This window comes from Ptychodera flava, chromosome 6 (assembly GCF_041260155.1).
Source record: "Ptychodera flava strain L36383 chromosome 6, AS_Pfla_20210202, whole genome shotgun sequence".
NCBI lineage: Eukaryota > Metazoa > Hemichordata > Enteropneusta > Ptychoderidae > Ptychodera > Ptychodera flava.
The window spans coordinates 2,134,622-2,158,687 of record NC_091933.1 but is presented as its reverse complement, the minus strand read 5'-3'; the positions used below and the strand labels follow the sequence as shown (position 1 = coordinate 2,158,687).

At 34.4% G+C, this 24,066-nt stretch overlaps 1 protein-coding gene across 5 annotated transcripts in view; it reads left to right on the top strand.

Moving 5' to 3' along the window:
- The window catches only part of LOC139134579 (stabilin-2-like), a 74,428-nt gene extending 57,575 nt beyond the window's left edge, over nucleotides 1–16,853 (top strand). For all 5 annotated transcript variants that reach the window (XM_070701485.1, XM_070701488.1, XM_070701486.1 and 2 more), the window contains exons 45-60: nucleotides 43–300; nucleotides 1,179–1,262; nucleotides 1,911–2,057; nucleotides 2,611–2,667; nucleotides 2,800–2,929; nucleotides 3,838–3,987; nucleotides 5,101–5,316; nucleotides 5,902–6,092; nucleotides 6,450–6,588; nucleotides 7,194–7,318; nucleotides 7,823–7,936; nucleotides 8,230–8,358; nucleotides 10,169–10,294; nucleotides 10,636–10,794; nucleotides 11,222–11,314; nucleotides 15,624–16,853. In XM_070701485.1, coding sequence (XP_070557586.1) covers nucleotides 43–300; nucleotides 1,179–1,262; nucleotides 1,911–2,057; nucleotides 2,611–2,667; nucleotides 2,800–2,929; nucleotides 3,838–3,987; nucleotides 5,101–5,316; nucleotides 5,902–6,092; nucleotides 6,450–6,588; nucleotides 7,194–7,318; nucleotides 7,823–7,936; nucleotides 8,230–8,358; nucleotides 10,169–10,294; nucleotides 10,636–10,794; nucleotides 11,222–11,314; nucleotides 15,624–15,650 — 2,145 coding nt within the window. In that variant the 3' untranslated portion in view covers nucleotides 15,651–16,853. The remainder of the gene's footprint in view (nucleotides 1–42; nucleotides 301–1,178; nucleotides 1,263–1,910; nucleotides 2,058–2,610; nucleotides 2,668–2,799; nucleotides 2,930–3,837; nucleotides 3,988–5,100; nucleotides 5,317–5,901; nucleotides 6,093–6,449; nucleotides 6,589–7,193; nucleotides 7,319–7,822; nucleotides 7,937–8,229; nucleotides 8,359–10,168; nucleotides 10,295–10,635; nucleotides 10,795–11,221; nucleotides 11,315–15,623) is intronic.
- Nucleotides 16,854–24,066: the final 7,213 nt, after the last annotated feature.

Here is a 24,066-nt window from a genome sequence, read left to right as displayed (position 1 = left end):
TTATCTAAAGGATCATAATTTAGGAATATTTTGACATTGCAGCACAGAGACAGCTCAATGGCGCCAACATTACAAGACGTTGCTCAAGTTCACGGATATAACATCTTCAACAGAGTGTTGCTTGCTGCTGGTCTAGTGCAACTGGTATCTGATCCTATCCATACACCATTCACCATCTTTATGCCAACTGATGAAGCTTTCAGTTATTTACCAGACGGCAAATTGGCCGAGCTTCAAAGCAGAGATAACATAGGCATTCTACAGGAATATTTGAAGTATCACATGATCAGAGACAGAAAGGTAAACTTGCAAAACTTTCAAAGTTGATGTCACATTTGAGACTATTTTCTCAATTACGTGTTATTAATACAATATTTTTACAGTTCATATACGGTAGATTCTAAAGGTAGATGATAATCCTGATATAATCATAGCAAGGACGCTTATCTTAAAGCCCCTGTAGCTGTAACTCTTGAAATTTGTCGACCTGAAAAAGGCTTTCTATTTTCTCTGGTTTTCTTTAAATTCTACAAATTTAAAGTATATAGTCTTTTTACCACTGAAAAATTGGACAAGTAAATTTAAATTATAACAGTTATTTTGATTTCCCGCCATTTTTAAAAATTGGTAATATACCAAAGAAAACATAGCATATGGTGTCCCAGTGGAAAACATTCAGCTCTATGGATTATATTGGAGTCCTCTGTTGTTTCTTTTAAGATTCCAATGCATATATACACTGCGTACTGTGTTTTTGCTGTATTTACATGAGGGCGCCATTTTATGTTTGCGCAAACGTTTATTATTTATCTTGCTCAAAATTGCCCATGCAGTCCAAGTTGACACTTTATTATACTTGTACACCCCTCAATGAGTAAACTCCCATGAACTTGTTTTAGTTTGGATGTAAAATCACAAAAGATAATGCTAAAAGATACAGCTATCGGGCCTTTAAGTGCCAATTAAGTAACACATCCTGTCACCACTCTCTGCATAATTCATACACTGTCTCTTTTACATAATGTAATGATGTTAATATAAATAAAAATCAATATCCAATATCAATAATGGTTCTTGATAAGTCATCACCCAGTAAAATCTAGCTAGTAAGCTCAGGAATTAAAATGCTTAAATTTCTTTTCTCATTATCTGTATATGTATGTTAACTTGGTGCCTAGATCTCACCACAAGACCTGATGCTACAGAGTGACTTGACCACATTACAGGGATCTGATATATCTGTTGGTTGCTGGGGAAACCAGGTATATAACAAAAAAATTTAATTTCATGTTATTAGAATTATTGTGTTCAATTCTCTACAGCCCAAAGCTTGTTTCAAGTTTGCTGGTAGTGTGACATCTCTATATTTCCTTAACTTTCTAGTCTCAACAAATTATTCCAATGTCTTTAATCCAACTTGATGAACAATTATGGAAAAATAGAACATATATTAGATTTCACAATAGCTTTGATGAGGAGAAAAATTCTTTGCTTTCTTATCGAAAGTTGATACATATTATAGAAATGAAAGTTTTTAAATAGTTTTTCCTATATTTTGTTCAATAGAAATTTTTAACTTTGTCTTTCTCATAAATCAAATATATCAGGGATCAACAAGCAAATGTTTATTAGAAAAGCAAATTGCTTCAAATTTACCAATATTTTGATATTGGGATAAACTTAATGAAAATCAAATAATATTAACATTGATTATTGAAGAACAAATTTCAAAGTCTACTTCAACTGTGTAATCACCATCGACTTAAAGTTTCTGTTTAGTACTAATGTACTACCACGAGAACAAGTGACTTTACAGTAATATTAACAGGTTTTTATTGCTGTAATCATTATAATCACATTTCATATTATTATACTGATTTGCATTAACTGATGATTTACCATCTGTCCAGGGTGATATCTATGTCAATGGAGGTGACAGTCGCATAGTGCAGAGGTCATTGTTTTACAATGGTGGTGTTTTATATGGTATTGACCGAGTGCTTGAGCCACCTAGCATTGGTGGTCGATGTGACATTGTATCTAACAGAACTGAATGGGTGAGTCTCAGTACAGTAAATTTCTTCAAGAAGCTAAGATTATTTATCAGTTTGTCAACGGAGGTAGTGTTCTGCCACTGGGAAGGGGTCACATAAAAGTACAGTCTACACGACCTTGGTCACAAGTCAGTCTATCCTAGAGTAGATGTATCATATTTGTGCATGTATATGTTTTTTTAATAATTTTTATTTATCAACAGTGGCTTTGAAGTTTTGTACTGTAGTTCATGTTGTTCGGTGTCTCATATTCCAACGGAAAGATCAAAGTTGTATCATTCTTGTAGGCATAGTTTGCATAATGATTAATTAATTTGCAATTAATGATTAAGGATAAGTATTTTCTATTATAATTGCTGTTTCAAAACCAATCAAAATTGTATGAAGTAATGATTATGTAGAGCCAATTACACGGCAGCAGGCAGTTATATATCAATCTCAAAATGTTGTGAGTTTAATGTTGTGGAATGAAGCATAGACAATGCCATTAGCTTGAGTGTAAATTCAGACTATACATACAAAATATTTGAAAAATGACTTAACTTTTTTCTTGTAGACCACTTGCAGAAGTTGCAGTTTCCCACCCATTTGTCCTCCAGGAGGCAGAGCTACCGTAAGTACCTGTGTCTATTGTCAAACAGCAAGACTCTTTATAACAGTGATCGATTCCTACCGAAAATGTTGAAAATAGTCACCAAAAGTACCGTCATATCATCATACAATTTTCTGTTGTATGACTTTACAGGGACCACTGCTAAATGATTGTAATTATGTAGTTGGATGGTACAATCCTAAGAATGGCTGTAGACAGAAGTGTACAATGCATCAGATTGAACCACGTTGCTGTGACAACCACTACGGAGGTGACTGCAGAGGTATGCAAACTCCTTCCATATTTCTACAGATATGCTTTCAAACACAAGATAGAAATTTGATTTTAAGGCTGTTAGGGATGATCTCACATACAGACATTGATATACTCATTCACAGACAGTAAAATACTAACAAACTTTTTATATGTAAATTTTTCCTACAGTTTTATCATTTTTTGTCAAAACACAATTTTCTCTGAAAATGACAGCCTGATCATTTAAAACATTGGTGGATGTACATATGTATCATAGAAGTGACCTCATTTGGAAGTGTACTAATGACAGGAAAATTTGCATATGGAGATACTAGGCGTCTATTGTCAGGGTTAATTTTATGAAAACATTATCTTTGAAACCTTTAACTAGTTGCTTTCAAAGTTGATGGGTATGTTCCTACAGATGGCTTCATTCCAAGATGTTCTAATGATGGGAATATTTTCATATAAAAAGTATTGAATAAGAGATAGAATTTGTTAATTTTTCTTTTAGTTTAATCTTCATTATATTACATTACTTGTCCTTGCAGAATGATGGACTGTTATGGGGATAGACCACTTGCCAAATCACTTCCAAATAAACAGTTTAGCTATCAGTATTATTCCTAGCAATTTAGCCTGGAGAAAGAGATCATTTAGCAATTCAGCCTGGAGAAAGAGATCATTTCTGATAATTTAGCTTGAGAAAGAGATCACTTCTGATAATTTAGCCTGGAGAAAGAGATCATTTCTGATAATTTAGCCTGGAGAAAGAGATCATTTAGCAATTTAGCCTGGAGAAAGAGATCATTTCTGATCATTTAGCCTGGAGAAAGAGATCATTTCTGATCATTTAGCCTGGAGAAAGAGATCATTTCTGATCATTTAGCCAGGAGAAAGAGATCATTTCTGATAATTCGATATTTTTTTTGGCAGAATGTCCCGGGGGAGCACGCAACCCATGCAGTGGACATGGCACTTGTCTTGATGGACATACCAACAATGGAACATGTGTTTGTTCATCAGGATTCATAGGCAGTGCTTGTGAAATGTGTCAACCTGGTTACTATGGACGTCAATGCACAGGTTGGAAATTTACAAATCACTTCATTTTCAACTTTAATATGTCTACTGATGCCTATTGTCCTTGGATATCATCATTCTTGTTAATGAATCATAACTTGATGGACCTGAAATCTACAGCTCCACGATTTTTGCAGTTTTTCAGTGAAGTAGTTGAATTACCTCTTTCAAATATGAAATTTCCTGAAACATCACTGCATTTTAAGCAAATGTTTGTTCTTCTGGGCGATATTTACGATCCAATCTGTACCACTAGTCAATTCAATATCTACCACTAGTCAGTCCAATCTGTACTACTAGTCAGTCCAATCTGTACCACTAGTCAATCCAATCTGTACCACTAGTCAGTCCAATATCTACCACTAGTCAGTCCAATCTGTACCACTAGTCAGTCCAATCTGTACCACTAGTCAGTCCAATCTGTACCACTAGTCAGTCCAATCTGTACCACTAGTCAGTCCAATATCTACCAGTAGTCAGTCCAATCTGTACCACTAGTCAGTCCAATCTGTACCACTAGTCAGTCCAATATCTACCACTAGTCAGTCCAATATCTACCACTAGTCAGTCCAATCTGTACAACTAGTCAGGCCAATATCTACCACTAGTCAGTCCAATCTGTACCACTAGTCAGTCCAATATCTACCACTAGTCAGTCCAATATCTACCACTAGTCAGTCCCATCTGTACCACTAGTCAGTCCGATATCTACCACTAGTCAGTCCAATAGCTACCACTAGTCAATCCAATATCTGCCACTAGTCAGTCCAATATCTACCGCTAGTTTACTCTGAGTGAATAATGTGCATAGTAACATCATGAGACAAATTTAAAATAAATGTTTTGAAAGTCTACAATCCATCAAATCCATCATCTCAGTTACATGTGGTTGTTCTTTACTTGTCTGATAGCAAGACAAGTATTAGAAGCACATTTTGTAACCCGGAAAGCTGATTTATTTTGATAGGAAGTATTTCTTAATCAGAGTTTACATAGGCAGTGAGGATCTAATAAATGCATATTATAACCTGGAGATCAAAGTCATTTTAGGAAGAACTTGTCTATTTACAGTTGTTGCTGACAGGTTGCCAAAATCACTGTCCTGCTTTATTTCAGCTTGTCAGTGCACTGAACATGGTATCTGTGTGGATGGTATGACTGGAGATGGATCCTGTTTCTGTCAGAATGGATGGGTTGGTACTTACTGTGAAATTAAACTGCACGATCCGTTACCAACCTGTGATCCAGGATGCAGTGAGAGTGCAGTCTGTCGTCTTGGTAACATTTGTGAATGTAAACCTCATTACTATGGTGATGGAAGAACATGTACAGGTAGATAACCTGAATTAATGTTCATGTTTAAAAAATGCAAATAATCTGTGAAAGTCTGTTCTCCAGATTTATTTTGACTAGTGTCATAATAAGTCAAAATTTAAAGTGTAATGCAGCTTTGGAGCAATGCTTCATTCATAGAACACAGATTTTTCATAGTAGCTTCACATATTAAGCCATTTCTAGCTCCCCATCTCATCACTAACTTACCAGTTTTTTCACTTGCCTCACTTATGTGAAATTCTAGTTGTGTGCATTACTCTCACTGTAATATTTATGTTCTCATTTCTTTATTACTTTTATACAAATGTAGCCATTTACATGGAGAAAATTTTCTGTTTCTTGTTTGAGTATATAAAGTTCTTTAAGATTTATCTTCCTTTTTTATTTTGTGAGACTTAGTCTGTTGAAATCAAGAGCTGCATTCTGGTGTCAAAGACAAAGATATTGTATTAATGACAATGGCATTGTAAGATATTGTATTAATGACAATGGCATTGTAAGATATTGTATTAATGACAATGGCATTGTAAGATATGTGGCATGGTAATAACAAAATATTTCAATTTCTGTCTATCTTTCAAGTTGTTGAAAGATGTAAATACGACAACGGGGGTTGCAGCATGCACGCTGATTGTCAACAAATCAATACAACTGTCATCTGCAGTTGTCATGACAACTATGAAGGAGATGGTGTTGTGTGTCGTGGCATCGACCTCTGTGATACAAACAATGGTGGATGTCACAAGAATGCCACATGTAGATATTCAGGACCTGTAAGTAGCTTACTTTTCTCTCTTGGACAAGGTTCTTGAAAAAGCCATCCCTTTACAACAGGCTCTTGTATTTATCAAAAAGTCTGTCAGATGACTATGTGCTCTTTTCAGTCAAGTACAGTATCTGCAAACTTAATATTTAGTTTTCATTTTGTAAGAATATTATTCATATCTCACGTCATGAGAAGTGCCTCCTAACTGATCAGGAATGTTTGATGCATAAGTTTACTTTTCACAGTGTTTTAATTTGTCAATCTACTACTCCATCCATCCTTTCAATTTGAAAGCAATCAATGTAGTGTACTTTTCTCAACACAGTTTGTTACCAAAAGGCTCTATTCTGTATCATGTTTTTAGAACACTCGTACATGTACCTGTAACTCTCCATTTGAAGGAGACGGTCTTGACTGCAAATTGGAAACAAACCGAAGTCCATGCAGTCGTCTTCCCTCAGATTGTTCTGAGAATGCATATTGTATTGACATTCCCCCATCAGGTAAGATTATTAGTTGCAATCGGTATTTTGTCTTTGATAATAAAATAACTGTACTTTCTCAGTTTGACAATTTTACAATCATGATTTATTGTCATTTCTTGTTATCACGTCATTGCATTGTTAATCCAACATTAAAGCTTAAAGGCCCAGTTTACAATGATTTATTGTCATTTCTTGTTATCACGTCATTGCATTGTTAATCCAACATTAAAGCTTAAAGGCCCAGTAGCTGTAACTTTGATGATTCTTCCACCATTGTTTGTTTCTTGTTCTACTCTGCCCAAAGCATGTTGAGATACACAGTATTCAACTCAGCCTGTACATGTGTAGACTGCATTGTTTTTGTTGATAAGTGAATTCTTGTCCGGACTAGAATTGAAATGTAAACAATAACAGTGCATTTTATACCGTTACATAGATTCTGTGTTTCAATGTATTTTGATCTACTCAGTAGAACAAGAACTTGCATTATTTCCATACAAAACAAAAATATTGTAAAAACTCATCAAAAGTTGCAGCTAATGTGACTTTATTTGCTCCTCGTATTGAGAAACCTTGTGATCAATTGATCAATTGATATTTATTTCCACCTTTTCTGTTTCCAGATTCACTTCCATATGGTGATGTACGCTGTGTTTGCAAATCAGGGTATATCGGGAATGGAACTATGTGCAATGGTGACATGTATGAAACTTTGGCTTCTATAAGCCTCTTCAGTGAATTTTTTAAAGTAAGAAATAGCTGTATATTTTCATTACTTCAACAAAAATTTGACTGCCATCTGGAAAATGTAGCTTATGGGATTTTGATGGTTTTTGAAAAGTTGATATGTTCATCTCCATGGTGTCTTGTGTAATCGATGTTTTCAGTCTATCAGACTGTGTGGCAAAAGTTTACCATGAAAAATTTTATTTAAGGACATTTTTAGGGGGTTTTTGCTGTTTTTCTAATTAATTCAGTTGTAAATTGTTTGTCTGTAATATATTGTAGTTTTAACAAATGACAAAGACTGCAACTTTTCTGAAATTGTGATTTTCTTTAAAATCAAGGGTATTGTATCAGTGTGTCAAGTACATATGTTCTGATTAGATGACAGTTCGTACTGGCTTTGCTGCAACACTAATATATAAGTGCTTATTATATTTTTGCTGTCATTACTCCTTTGTTGTTTTCAGTCCATCTTACTCCTTTTCCATTATTTTTAATCCATCTTACTCTTTTTATTTATTTTCAGTCCATCATGCAGATGGAATCCAAAGCAGGATCTGAGATGATTCAAATTTTTCAGGATGTTACATCCAAGCTGACAGTTTTTGTGCCTTTGGACGGAAGTATCCCTCCAAACATGGTGAGTTTGAACATGTTCTCTTTTACAACGTATGATGACTAAAGATGTTGTCAGCAAATATTACATCAATCATATAGACCTCCACATTCTATAAAAGTGTTCATGAGACAAGATATTCTGTTTATTGTACTACAAAACACCTCATGGTAAATGTATATGTAGCTAGAGCAGCAGTGGAATCAGTGTTAATGTTCAGAGTGGAAACAAATGACTAAATAGATCCACCTCCACATTGCAATATTCAATGGAGCTTGTAGATGACTTAACAAAGAAAGTTGTCTTTTTGTCTACAGACACTTTCCAGCAAGGGAGTTAAAAGTCATATTTTGTACGGCAACAGGCCTCTGAAGAAAGCTGATATGTATGATGGTGCCAAATACACAACCATGTCTGGTTCTTCTGTATATCTAACTCATAAAAAGGTTTGTACCAAATCAAAAGCAAATTATATGTAAAGTTGGGATCATACCTATGCACGTAGTACAATCAGCTACTGTTTCTCTTGAAGTTTTGAAAAGTAAGATAGTGATTGTGTCAATTTTTGTAACAATTATGTTTGTGGATTTTTCCCTGTTTTGACATCACTTTAAATTTGTGCAAGTAGCAGCCAGAACATGGAAATATTCAAATTTACAAACACTGTACATTTGTAAATTATTGATAAGTATTTATGATGAATTTACTTCTCATTACAATACAATCTCACAATTGTTTTCTCATTTGCCATATTGACATCACTATATTTTACAACCAAAATACTTTTCAGTCGATAGAAAGGAGAATATTAATTGAGACCCGTGACCAAAACATTATTCATTTCCACATTCAGTGTCACCATATCAGACTGTATTGCAGTTTCACATTTAGTATCAACATATCAGACTGTATTGCAGTTTCACATTTAGTATCAACATATCAGACTGTATTACAGTTTCACATTTAGTATCAACATATCAGACTGTATTACAGTTTCACATGCAGTGTCAGATCACCATATCAGACTGTATTGCCGTTTCACATTTAGTATCACCATATCAGACTGTATTGCAGTTTCTCATTTAGTATCAACATATCAGACTGTATTGCAGTTTCACATTTAGTATCAACATATCAGACTGTATTGCAGTTTCACATTTAGTATCACCATATCAGACTGTATTACAGTTTCACATTTAGTATCACCATATCAGACTGTATTGCAGTTTCACGTGCAGTGTCAGATCACCATATCAGAATTCATTTCAGAGTAGCATGCATTTACAAACAGACTATGTGCCAGTTTCATCAACATCAAATTTTGTTTTGTACATTCATCCATTTTTTTCCTTAGTGTCTATCAAGATTTACAGTTTCATGAAAATTCAGATTTCAAGTTGCTTTGTTGTGACTGATTTCATTCCAATATTGTATCCTCTTACAAGGAAATAATTGATTTAATTCAAATGTACCATGATAAACAAAAAGATTACATGATATGTTGTCATCTCTCTGCATTGATTATTGTCATGATTTGCTATTTCCTTGATTCAACATCATCAATTTGATATTCTGATTTGTCCATACTGAGGCGTTCACTTCGAATCCTTAAAGGCCCATGAGCTGCAACTCTGCGAAATTTGTCCAACCTCAAGGTACCTCCATTTGCCTCAGATATTCATTGCAACCTGCATAGTCAGATGATATAGTCATTCATTATGCCTAAACAATGTTTGCTTGTGGCAGAATAGGCAAGAAATTGAACACTTGTTCATTTTAAATTTCCCGCCATTTTCAAAATCTTGCCATGTTATGTGAAAAGCGGAGAACCGTTTGTCAAAGTGGAGTTAATCCCTTTCCTGTCCTTTCAGTGGGTTGCACGATGTTGTATTTGTAAAGACTCAAATGTGTACATGCACCATTTACGCTGTTTATCATGTAGTTGTATAGAGGCGGCCGTATTTAGGTACGGCACCCGTTTATTATTTGTCAATCTGAAACTTCCCCATGCAGTCCCACTCAGTGAATAATTATACTTGAGTAAACATCTCTGAGTAAGAACATTTCTATGAACTAATATTAATCTAAATATAAAATCATGAAAATAATGCCAAAAGTTGCAGCTCATGTGCCTTTAACCTTTGTCAGTTGTGACAACATTTTTATCCTAAACATTTCAGTCTAGCAGTGTGTTTTCATTGGTCAAGCTTTGAATTCACATCATCTTCATTTAGTGTCTTGTTGATTGTCTTACAGGATGCATGGTACATCAATGACATATTCATAATAGAATTTGATCTACCAACAATGAATGGCTTTGTACATGTGATCAAGATGCCTTTGGTAAAGCCTGTTCCTGAAAGTGAATTTTCTAAGTATGAGGTAAATCTACAAATGTACAATATGATAAACCTTCAATCTTCAGATTTCCAGTTGCCAATGTCCTTTGCCAGTTTGAACAATGAGATTTAAAGTTAAAACATTGAAAATCATGCAAATTATGTTAACTTAACGAATTGTAGTCCCTATTGGTGCCATTATGCACTTGAATTTCATTGAATCCAGGGATACTTACAATATGTGTATCACTTTATTGTATGTGTACATGTGTGAAAGGTTAAAATTGCTTCTAAATAGTTGAGGATTTTAATGATAGCTGTTCTTTTGTGAAAGTATCTACCGATAGTTTTTCTGATTGTATGTCTTTTCATGTTTGTTCAAAGGAGGAAAAACATTATATGAAGTCACGAATAGTAGCAATAATAGTGGTCAGCTTAGCACTTGTAGCGCTGATTGTGTTTTTAACTATTATCTGGTATCGAAGACGCAGCAGGTCTTTGGATCTTGGTAATGGACCTATTGTATGCAGTAGATATAGTTCAGTAAGTACACATCTATCTTGCTTCAGTTTTTATTCTTAAAAAGTGACTATATCAAAAACATACAACCCATTTCTAAATTTGTCTCGTGATTTTCAGCTGACTAATATTGTGACTAGTGCTCTGATTTTTGAAAGGATGTCCCAATCAACTTTGTGTACAAGATGATCAGGGACTTTATCACAGGCAATTCTTAAAACATAATGTCACTTTCAGCAATCTTCTTGAAAGGGAAATAATTCATAAACTTTGAACTTTCAAATGCCAGACAAAAAGTCATAATTGTTCCATGACTCATAATTTATGCTCATTTCCATGGTGACAAGTTTTTCCCTTGACTTCAAATGCAACTCTTGACCTTGACACATTTATCCACATATCCTACCTGTAAGTTTCATGTTTCATTGTCTTGTGGAATCTGTTTTTGCAGGGTGGTTCAGATGGGGGCAGTGTTAGTTTTGGTACAAAAACAAATTCTGATGAAAAATCTGTCTTTGACAATCCAGTCTATGGAGAAGCTACGGTGAGTATCAATGCATAACAATAGTCTAAGAGTTTTAACCGAGTAAATGTCCGGTAATTTTAATTCTTACTAGATTCTCCTTTCAGTTCAAGATTAGCTCTCATGCTGGCAGTCTTTATGTTGTATCTTTTGAACTATGAAACTGTATTGTATCACCACAACTGACCCCTCAGAGTAAAATCGCATCAAAAATTTGTCATGAGAAGGGACCAAGGATAATAGCACACATGCATGATGAACAAAACTAATTGCATTGAGGGGGAGGAGTATTTCAATTATTATGTATCTAACGTATAATAAATTATTATGTATACCGGTATAATGTATTATATCAGTCATTAGTCCCTATGGACACCGTCCGGGGAGACATATAGGTTTGGTCATGTCCGTGTGTCCGTTTGTCCGTCCGTCCGTTCACGCAGATATCTCAGAGATGCCTGGAGTGATTTCATTCAAACTTGGTACAAGGATTACTTCATATGTCATACATATGCATGTCGATTTGTTTTCTGATACGATCCAATATGGCCACCAGGCGGCCATTTTGTTACGATTTTTCATGTACAAAGCCATAACTCAGGCACATCTCAACCGATTTTATTCAAAGTTGGTACAAGGACATTGACCTATATCATACATATGCACGTCAATTTGTTTCATGATATGATCTAATATGGCCGTATGGCGGCCATTTTGTTACAATTTTTTCATTTACAGAGCCATAAATCATGCATGTTTCAACTGATTTTATTTAAAGTTTGTACAAGGACATTGACCTATGTCATGCATATCCACATTGATTTGTTTTGTGATACAATCCAATATGGCTGCCGTGCAGCCATTTTGTTATGATTCTTTCATGTACGGAGCCATAACTCCGGCACATCTCAACCAATTTCATTCAAAGTTGGTACAAGGACATTGACCTATATCATACATATGCACGTCAATTTGTTTCACGATGTGATCCAATATGGCTGCATGGCGGCCATTTTGTTACAATTTTTTCATGTCCTTAGCCATATATAACTCAGGCACGTATAAACAAATTGTACTGCATCAAACTTTACCGGTGATGATCTGTCAGTGTTAGGATAGGATGCAAAAATGTTTGGCCGCATCCTGTTGATTAAGTACTAATTGATTCATTTTAATGACCTTTTGTAATTAGTATGGCGGCTTACATCAGTTTCATGTTTTCATCACCATGGAACTCATTTTTGGCCATTAACCCTTAAGACGCCATAGACTTTCATGAAATATAGCCTCCCATGCCAAGAACTTTTTGAACCAATAAACTTGACATGTTACACTTCTTTTAGACAGGTACAGTGTATTTCTGTGATTGGAAGCCCAGCTAAACCACTATGAATTTCAAAGATCATGAAATGGAGAAGCTTCGAGAAGTCTTTCCATGTTTGGTTTAGCAAATGGGGGCTGGGAAAATGGGCTTAAAATGCACATTTTTGGTTCAAAATGTATTGGAAATGAATAAAAGACTCTAAAAATAGATCTTATAGTCCAAAAACCTGCAAACTTTACACATTTTAAAGGTCATGAAAAGACACATATTTTGGTGAAAATTTTTAGCAGCGGAACTTATCAAATGTAAATAATAAACAAACAAACAATTGTTGATATTTGTCAATAATACAAATACCACATACCCTTCAACACAGCTACACAAAAGCATATAACACAAGTGAAATATAGCTCAAGACACAATTTTAATCAGCAACATGATTGAATTTCGTAAACAACATCTTTTATTCATTTGTCGTTTATTTATTTATTTGTTTGTTTGTTTGTGTATTTCTTTCTGCATCGAAAGGTGAAACCATGTAACCAGGAAAAATCTTTGTTTTTATTTTTTTATTTGGATTCTGATTGCTATCAGATATAATTCAATTGTTGTTGTTCTGGAATGAATGTTGCCATTAAAGTTAGAGAGGATATGTTTGAAAGATTTTGGCATTGCAAGTAAACACAAACAACTAATTTGATTGATATCATGAACAAGCTGCCATCTTACAAGGCAATTCAAATCAGAGCCTGTATTCAGCTACGTTATTAGCTACCCTGTGATTGGCAAACGAAGAAAAATTTCACCACAAAAACGCACTACCTGAACTTCTGAGAAAATAAATTCGATTCAAGAACTAAATAAAATAAGTTTGAGGTACAATAAGAACGACATTCGCCTCTGAACGCTTTCGATAACCGTACTGGCCCTGACGTTTGATCGCAACGTCTCCGTAAATCATGACAGTCAATGTGAACACATACGAAAGTTTGATCACGTATTTTGACGAGCACGCAACATAATTCGCCAGTAAATGAACATAAACCAATAGATATGATATAAATAATTACATATCGGGTATATTTCGACAAAAGAATATGTTATAGACGTAGGAATATGACGCGAGATCAACAGTTCGGAACGTGCCGTGCTGTATGTTTTGTACCCACAAACCCGATGATCGGCGGCCATCTTGGCCGTCTCGATACACGTTGAAGAATGTCGCGATACCAATGTTTACTTGACGTAAACAGACCTGATTGCTCCAAAATCACATATTAAATTAGATTTCGTGAAAATTCTTTCAAATTTCTTCATCACTAGTGTTTTCGGCCTAGAAAACCGAACTGACATACTCAAACTTGAGCTTTCAGAGAGGCTGGTCAATGCGATGCTCCGTGGTGACGCCATTCAAGCCGCTGTTCAACTTCAAAATCATGTTCGGCCGATCAAAAACAGTCTTCATTTTCTCAGAGATTGTCCTCAAAAATACCAAAATATGTCATTTCTATAAAGAAATGGCCAATAAATTGTCACAAAACGATCGTCTTTAGGATGTACTGAAGAAAAAAACGTTCAGAATGTCTCTCACTTCGGGGAAGTCAGCGACCAGATCTTATTAGATATTCACGGTAAAAATAGTCGACCCGATTTCTCAAAGGTCGCTCAAATTACTGGAAATTGCTGTAGCTACAACTGATGATGTCATTATTTTAGTCCTTATATAGACCTGAAGTGGGTTCAAAGGGTAAGGAATGGATTTATTTGTCAGGTGACCTGTTAAACGCGGGAAATCAAGTTCCAAACTTTGCCTGAGCGAACCTCAGGCTGTGTACAGATATATCCGTGCATGGCGCTGAGCGTGAGTTGGGCGTGTACGGATATATACGGGCATGGCGTTTTAAGGGTTAAGCACCCCATCTGTATCGCAGTATTTTTCATCACAGACCTAATTAATGAAGAGACTTTTCCTATCAGAGGACTTGTAATTAAAGTACAAGTGGGGACTGTGTCATTGTCAATGACTTGTTTTAAAACTCTTAGACTAACAATCTCTTTATAAGCAATTTATCATGTACCTGACAGTGTTGTCAACTCATTAAGGTTCCAAGACAAGAAATGTGACCTTTTTAATCTTACAATTCTCTAACCGGTTAATAAACTCAGAACCGCCGTAAAGTATACATTTTCTGAAAGCCTACATATATGGGAACATTTTGTAACCACAGTGTCACCATTGTTTCCATAACTATCATGTGACAAGATAATTTGCATAACCTTTCAAAAGTCGGTTTTCCCTATGTTTTGTCTCAATACTTCAAAATATCTGACTCAAATTTGCTGGAATGCAAGCTGTCACAATGCTCTTTCAAAACGTGTCTCAGATTTTTTATATCTTGCTTAGTTTTTTTGGAGCACAATTTTAAACAAATCAAGTATGGTAAAATTCACTGCTCTGGAAGATTTTCTGGCATAAAAAATGTTTAAGAAGGTTTAAAAAAATTCTTAGACACACTTTTGAAGAACTGTAGTATAGCTTGCACTCACATGAATTTCAGCCACATATCTCAAAGCATTGAAACAAAACATAGGGAAAACCCGATTTTTGAAAAGGTTATGCAAATTACCTGTCACATGATAGTTATGTAAACAATGGTGACACTATGGTGACCAAAATGTTCCCCTATATCTAGGCTTTTCAAAAATATACAATTCAGGGGGGTTCTGAGCTTATTAAACACTAGAGAATTGTTAGTTTAAAATGGTCAATTTCTTGTCTTGGAACCTTAATTTAGACATTACATGTATGTCTAGTTTCCAATATTTTTTATGATTCGACAAAAAGCAGTGTATAAATGTAAGAAAAGTGTAGATTAAGTTTCATTTATTTAAAGACCTTTATTCAGACATGTGCATATTTATGCAAGTCAGATATTGTGATGATGTGTTATCAGATTTTTATGAACCTTACTAATCACAATAATTCTATTTGTCATATTTTCACAGATATCTATAGGTGACAACACCAGCTAGCGAGAGCTGCAGTTTGAAGAACACTAGTTGTTAGAGCAATGTTGAAATTGTCGACTTTAAATTAAGAAACACACATCTCATCACTTCATCTCAGTCTCTTTGTTGCCATGGTGAATGTCAAGAGAATCTATAATCTGAAGAGGACTGAGAGTGTCCATTATGATTTGATCTCATCAGGGTTTATGGTCATCATCATCTTGGTAATTGCCATTGCAGGAAAACATGAATGTTCATATTGGCTATAAATGTCAGGTGATTGCACTCCCCTTTGGTAGATCATCCTTCATGACCATGGTTGAATGTAATCCCTTATCATGGTAGATTATCAGTGTTAACCATGGTTGAATGCAATGGACTGTGGTAGCTTGTCATGGTAACTTTGATTTATTTAATCTTCATCGGTAAATTGGTGTATGGACAAGTCACAGTGCTGTGAGGATTTTGTCATCCATGCTTTCCATGGAAATATTACTTCTATGATGTTAATGATATGGATATCCCTCTGTGCACTTTGTTTATTCTGAATAATGCAAAAGATAACAGGCTTTACTGAAGACTACCATGATATGGTCATATGAATATCTACCATGATATGGTCATATGAATATCTACCATGATATGGTCATATGAATATCTACCATGATATGGTCATATGAATATCTACCATGATATGGTCAAATGAATATCTAATATGATATAGAGTGCCTCTGATCAATCATCTTTTGTCATATATGTTATATCATATCAGTATATTGATGTTACAAATACAGTGATCTGATTGGCTGAGACATGGCAATAGCCATGGTATCATGATGTAACACAGGTGGAATATGCTCAAGCTCTCAGCTAGAGAAAATTCCCTTTTATAACATTTCACATTAGAATTCCAATATACTGTTATGTTATAATAGCAATAAACTACCTCAGCAATAGGTATACCACTGGATTTTGACCAGTTAACAATGTATATGCACTTGCTATCACTCTTGCATACATGGAATAAACTGGTCAAAGTCTTGTGGTATACCGGTCACTGGATGTAGTTTATTGCTTATATACAACACCATGACTTGAACACAATTCAAATGTAAAGAAAACTTCAGATGTGTGTTCCAGAAGTTGACTGTGCCTTACAGAAGTATTTTTGAGTACAAATTTATATTTTAGTAGCTAATAACCTACGCCACAAGATGCAATATTTACAAAAAAAAGACTATTTTTGGAAAAAGTGACAATATCCTAGAATTCTATATATAGATATAATTGATTAGAAAAATAGCATCACGACAATTCAGAATTATTACTACTTACTGATGATAACAAGGCAGTAATAAGTCTTTCTCATAATTGTGAGATTTTATAAAAATCTTGTAATGAATTCCAGCATTTAGCTCGGTTTATAAAGTAAATCTTTTGTAATGCTTGATTCATTAAATGAATATTCAAGATTAAAATTTGATCATTATGTTTTTATTGGTGCTTTTTGAGATCAATGTCTGGTGTATTGCAAACCTTAATGGTTATTTAAACAAGACATATTATGAATAATGCTGTATAATGATGCCATGTTTCCAAAGACAATGCTGCCCAAGGCTTTCATTACGTGGTAACCTGTTTTGTAAAGTTGGATTTCTTTTCAGAATTATTTATTGTAATTATAATTATTTGTTATTAATATTATTATTATTATTTTTATTGTTCTGATGTGTACATATGTTGCAATACTTCACTCCTTTTGTCAATGTTTTGTGATTTTTTGATTTTGTTATGTATTGTGTAGTTTGTGTTTGCAAATTCACACCTGTTCAAACAGGGATTTACATTCTAATTTTAATATTGGACTTCAACAGTGCCTTAGACACGGCCTAGCAATTGAAATTGATTTTCGTATATTATCACCCATTCAAAAAATTATATTTGTTTATATTTGTTTATTTTCAGTTTTTATGTGCTTGTTAGATTTTTAATTTGCAAGATAAGTATTCATCAGGTAATTCATTGAGAGTGGCTCATTAGTATTTATAAAACCTACCCAACTTGAGAGGTCATCCCAAATCGAAGTTCACCAAATTACAGTGAATTTCAAAATCGCTTGGAATTACAATGCCTGGGTGATAAGAAAAATGTTTCTGGCAATAGAAAATAACACCACCTGCATTTTTTACCAATGTTCTACTTTGATAGTTTTTGCAACAATTTAACCCAATACAACGTTCACTGTGCCACACAGTCAACATTGTCATTGTTTCCGCATTCCCCCTGAAAAACTCGCCTGTAGTCTGTCTGCTTGAACATTCTTATGTTGTCTTTATCACAATTCCCTGCATGATAGTATTTTTCAGTAAAGTGTGTATGAGTCAGTACAATGATTGGTGCTCTGTATACTGAAAGTGTTTTGTACGTGAGAACAGTGGACGTCGTATTGGGTTTCAATTGTTCCAAAATCTATCGAAGAATGTTTGTAATGAATGCAGTTAGTGTTATTTTCTATCACCAGCACATTGTACTTTGAAATTCACTGTACGTTTGCAAACAAGTCCAAAGATGTTTTTAGTACATAACCTTTGCAAATCCTTATGGTTGAAAATTTCCATTTTGTAAAAATTAAAGCAATTTGTAATAAAATCCATGTTTTTGTTTATACTGAAAGTAAGATGTACTTTACAACATTCAGTAATTCTGCTGTTTTGTAACAAAAACAACAAGGATAAGTATATACATTTGGTAAACCAGGGGACAAATACAGTATCAATTTGATCCATTTTTGCTATAACCTCATATTTTGCTCTGAATTCATTCCACGTTGCATGTGTACATAGCAGAAGCAGTAATGAGATAGCATTCAAGAGTTGTAGAATGGTGATTTCCTTGGTCTCTACAAGATGTGTGAACTCTATCGATAGCCACACATAAACTACTAAACTGCTATACAGTACTCCTTATTCATTTAGTCATGTGACTTTTACATTGAGCTTTACAGGGTCAGTTTTCCTTTTTTAAAAAAAATATTTTGCTGTATCCAAAATAAGCTTTACAAACTGCTTCCCTTCAAAGATCAAAAGTCCGGTTTGAACATTTCTGGGTTACACTACATGCATTTTTCAACTTCCTCTTTCTTCTACCTCTGATAATATTGACATTCAATATTGTGATATCAACATTTCCAAAGATATTACTGGAGAAATAATAAAATGACCACGTGATTATATCAATACAACTCTGCGTCATTAATTTACTTTGATCTTTTTTTCATATTCTATTTCCACAATCTGTGAGAGCATTGTATTAAGTTATGGCAGTTATTTAATTAATTAATTGGTTTATTTACCCGATTTGAAAAAAGTTAATTACATGACACATGAACTCGAGAGGGAGAAAATAACAAAGTAGAGGGTAATGGGGAGTCGGGAAATAGCCTACAGCTAGTCTGGCCCAAACCCCGTCATGGTAGCTTGTCTGAAAAAACAGTTAGCAAAGGGGGCTCATGATAACCATTACAAATAGTTCTTTGAGTAAATAAAAGAAAAGTGCTGAAATAATTACAATATCGTAGAAGATCACTAAATTACTACATGGCAAAAGTGAAATCTGTTACTGATTGATCAAATATTGTCTAAAAGTGTGTTTGAAAGTTATGTAGAGAGTTTAGAAGATCACTAAATTACTACATGGCAAAAGTGAAATCTGTTACTGATTGATCAAATATTGTCTAAAAGTGTGTTTGAAGTTATGTAGAGAGTTGTGGACTTTATATGAAAAGGTATGTCATTCCAAACTCTTGCTCCAGAAAAAGAAACAGCAAACTGGCCTGAATTTGTCATTGCATGATATGATGTAGGTTTAAGTTAATAGCAGTTATTTTAAAATATTATTTAAGTAAATAAAATCCTTTGGTTTGATGCTAGCCCTAATATCCTTTACCATTTATGAAACATTGATCAGGAATCAGGTATACATGAGAAATTCATTTAATTTAGGCTGTATATTGTATGTGTGACAAAGTTCAAGAGGAGACAAAAGTCTCTCATTGGCAGTCAAGCTTAGTGAAGGTAGATCGGTTGAGATAACTGGGGAATTTCTGTGGTAGATATGGAGATTTGGGGTGTCTGAGTATGAAACTTGTGTCACACATATGGAGATGGCAGTGGTCTTGGCTTTGACTCCGGAAAGGGGAGAATCTCGATGAGTGAAGCATGCCAGCAGGGTGGTAGCAGGGTACATGTATGTGTACACACTATGGATATTTTGTACTAACACATGGTTCATTTGTGACGAGGGTTGTACTGTTCTCATCAGAATGTCTTGTACGGGCAGTAAACTGACAAATATGATAGGGTTCCAAAAGCCAATCAGAGTCAAGAGATAACAGAAAAAAATGTGACCATCACAATTTATGACAAATTTGCATTATGTTAACGCTTGAGCATTTTTTTCTGTTGTTTCTTACAGAAACTTAAACTTTCATTCTCAGAAAGTACTCATTGGATATTTTTTTTTAATTTGATTTTTGATTCCTACAGAGAACCTCATATAATTTTGCTCAAATGATGGTGAAGTTTTCTATTTGTTACTTTATTTTAAAAAAATACTCATGACAATGTTTCAGCTTAACACTATTGGAACTATTTTGGGATAATTGGATGGTGAAGTAATGTCGATTTAATCTACAAATGTAACCTCATCTGCTTTTCTTCTTATATTACACACTTGTTTTTATGAGTAATTTGTAATATTGCAACATTCAGCTGTACGGCACCTAACACTTTTGAGATATTTGAAAAACATGAAAATCCAATTATCCCAAATTAGTTCCAATTGTGTTGATTGTAATGTAGGTGCTCCGGACAATTAGATGTTGTGGACATGTAAAATTTTTGGGTTAATTATTTTCATTGTGATCAAAACTTTCCCCTGAAATGTATGGATTAATATCGTTCATATAGCTTTCAGATTTGATTTCTCAAAGTCACTAAGTTCAGGTCAAATCTTTGTCCACTATTCTCTGATGCCTAAAAACCAAAGGTAATAACAGTGTGACATTTTACCCTCAACAGACAGAAAACACTACAAAGTCAGAATTTGATGACATGATACAGCTAACATTTATTTTTTCAAAAAAGTTACATTACTATTACAGTACATAAATATGTGCCGTTTCACAAAACTGTCATCTATGTTTGGGAATAAAATCATTAACATCAGCATTGATGAAACTGATGCAAAATGAAGTGCAAAGTATTTGGCTAGAGGAGTCAAAATGTCAAGCATTTTGACAGTTTATAAAGTTTCTATCATTCTTTACAATCACAACCTTCGTGGGGCTGCAGCTACAATCACAGTATTGGCCAAGTGCAAAAGTGAATTTTGAATGTTTCATGATATTCATAACAACATAGTGTGTACAAAACACTGGCAGTACAGTTTCAGGACTCTGAAAGAGCCAACAACAAAAGAAATGTGCACATATATGAAACATAAATCTAAATAAAAATTGTAAAATCGTTTCTTGCAGTTCAATGACATTTCTCACATCCAGACTTTAAGGGACAAAGTCACTCTTTCTTGAACTTTTTTCATGACACTTGTTTTGACATGAAAAATACCGGTAGTCAGTGTTGTTTAACTTCTTGAAACATGCTGAAACACTGGTACTAATCAACTGTGCATAATCTCAACACTGTTTACAGCCTGACATTTCATAGTCTGTACGTAAAAATCAAGTTCCATGCACAACTCACAGCATGAATGGCCGAATAAACACAGTTAAAATTAATTTTTGACCTCATGCACACTTTTGAAATGAAATCATAATTGGTTGTGTCTTTCATATTGATAAGGGTAGCAGCTTTCCCTTGCAATGTGTATTTGTCATAGGAAAGCAAGTCAGAATAGGAAAAATCCATTTCTTGTGGTCACAAACAAAATCATGTGTTTGCATTTAGCAAAAGGTTAATTTTGACATTTTTGCAGTTATGTACCATTGTCATTTTGTACACTGAGTGATAAAAAACAAAAAAGAGACCATATTCCTTATAAAACACTGAATTTCAGGAGTTGAAATCACGTTGACTGTTAAGTTTATTGGCAAGTCTTACATTATGAACAGCTACATGACTGTGTAATGTGTACCGTATTACACCAATGTGTAAATCAATGTGTATTATCTAAGGAACAACACTTTTGGACAAAAATGGTGATATATCAAGGCTGTTCTAACATGTTAATTAAAGGCTGAGATGACCCTAATATTATTTCAAATAGAATACAGTGATGATTCAAGGTCACAATCACAGTCACAACAAAATGACAACATGTATAAACAAACTCTGGTTGTAGTCTCCAAACCAGTGAATCAGATGTGAATGGCAATGCATGCAGTGACAGTATAGCCAACACAGCAGCTGTTCAGCAGACAAGTCACAAGCCAAGTTGGCAATATCATCAATCAGGAATTTCTAACTTTTAAAATTATTCTACAATATATTTCAGGTTGAAATCTCCTGGTTTAATACTTCTATGTGACCTTCAGTTGCCATGGATACAACTAGTTCCTGATGACACCTCTCAAAGTATCTGTAATCTACCTTCATAAAAATAACTACCCTGTACTTCCCCTTGGTGACAGACTTATCTTAACAGTGATACACTAGTGGACAACATCAACACAACTGAAATCAGATTGACAGAAATGCAATGACTCAGAGAATCTGACTAGTATGTCACCCTGGAATAAGACTTAACAATGAGTAGTTCAAATAGATCACTGAAAACTGCTGTTTCTTTATGAACAAATTCAACTCAGGCACATCTGTATGAAAGTTTAAAATGGCAAAAAATAGGCCCTTGAAATTATGGACAAAGTCAAATGAAGTTATCAATTGGAACATAAGTACAAAATTTCAAAGCTATCTGACAAGCAGCTAATTTAAAAGAAAAAAAAAGATTTCTAGAGTTTTCTTTAAGAAAAATGATTCAAAAGTGTCAAAATGTTACGCCTATTTCAGACATTAGTCAGACATCAGTAGGAATACAAGAAGTCATATTAAATACGGTCATTCGTAGGAACTCGCCAAGCAAGCAAAATCATCAGACAAGTAGTTTCAGATAAGAGTTGTGAAGAAAAATATGCATTACAAATGAAATTTAAAAGCTTTTAGATCAAGGGTATCAAAGCTTTGACCAGATATCAGACTATCAGTTCCAACATTTAAACATCAACGTTGGTAAAATTGTGAATGATTTCATTCCTAATAACCTTCCTACCAAAGATCTATTAGTAAGTTATTGTCATCATTTGGAAAATTTCAAGTTAAATCATCTTACGGGACTGGTGAACCAAGTTTTCAGCACAGTAGAGATGAAATGCGCAGTTGGGTGGAGATGATGATGAAGCAAGACAACAAATTTATCTGATGCACTTTGCACTGCTGACAGCACAATGCCCTGAGATAAATGAATGTCCATATGTACACCTATGCTATAGCATTCCCATGTACAGGTACACCTATGCTATAGCATTCCCAGGTACAGTTTAGGAGAGGAAAGCAAACAGTTAGGTATTCAATACAAGGGCACACATGGATGGAAGCACACACAGCCAGATACCAATCTACATGCAACCCCAAACCAACTTGGGTGGAAGTTATAGACCCTCCAAATTTTGGACGAGGATTACTGGCCTGTGTTATGGAACACTGGATTCCTAAACACCATATGATCAGTGAGTGGAAATATGGGAACATATTCCTTGGATGTACTTGGAAATTATACTATGGAATAGAATACATTGCTTTGTGGCATGATAGTCTTCAAGTTAAGTCCCTTATCAACAACTTTCATTTACCATATACATATAGCAAACTATTAGGTCTTTCTCATCATGTCCTTTGTGCTGGGTGCTGCTTGGATGAATTCTGCTGTCTTCAAATCTTGATCACAGCATTTGTTCAGGAAATCTGTCATTTCACTACTGAATCAGTGCTTGTCTACAAACTAAGATTTCACACATAGCAAAGAAATACTGATATCAGCTAAATATTTACTTACACTAGTGTGAGTAAAAGATTTAAACAAACTCTGACAAAAATTTCAAGCAACACAATTGTAACTTCATTATAATATTGTTTATACCTTACTGTACACTGCCAGGCACAGCACCTCTCCATCTGTAAGTCATTAAAGAGTGGTATTGAGCCCAACCCTATATGTAATTTTCACCCACTTGATATGATAAGTTACAGCACGCTTACAGTAAAAAAATAATATATAGAGAATCTCTGTTTTTAGAAGTCTTCAAATGTTTTCGTCTTTGCAACAAATGGGACATGTTATGCTTCACTGGTTTTAAGCAACTTGACAAAATGGTGAAATATGAACTTGGCAGGATAAGGGTTAAAATTTGCATAAAAAACAAGTC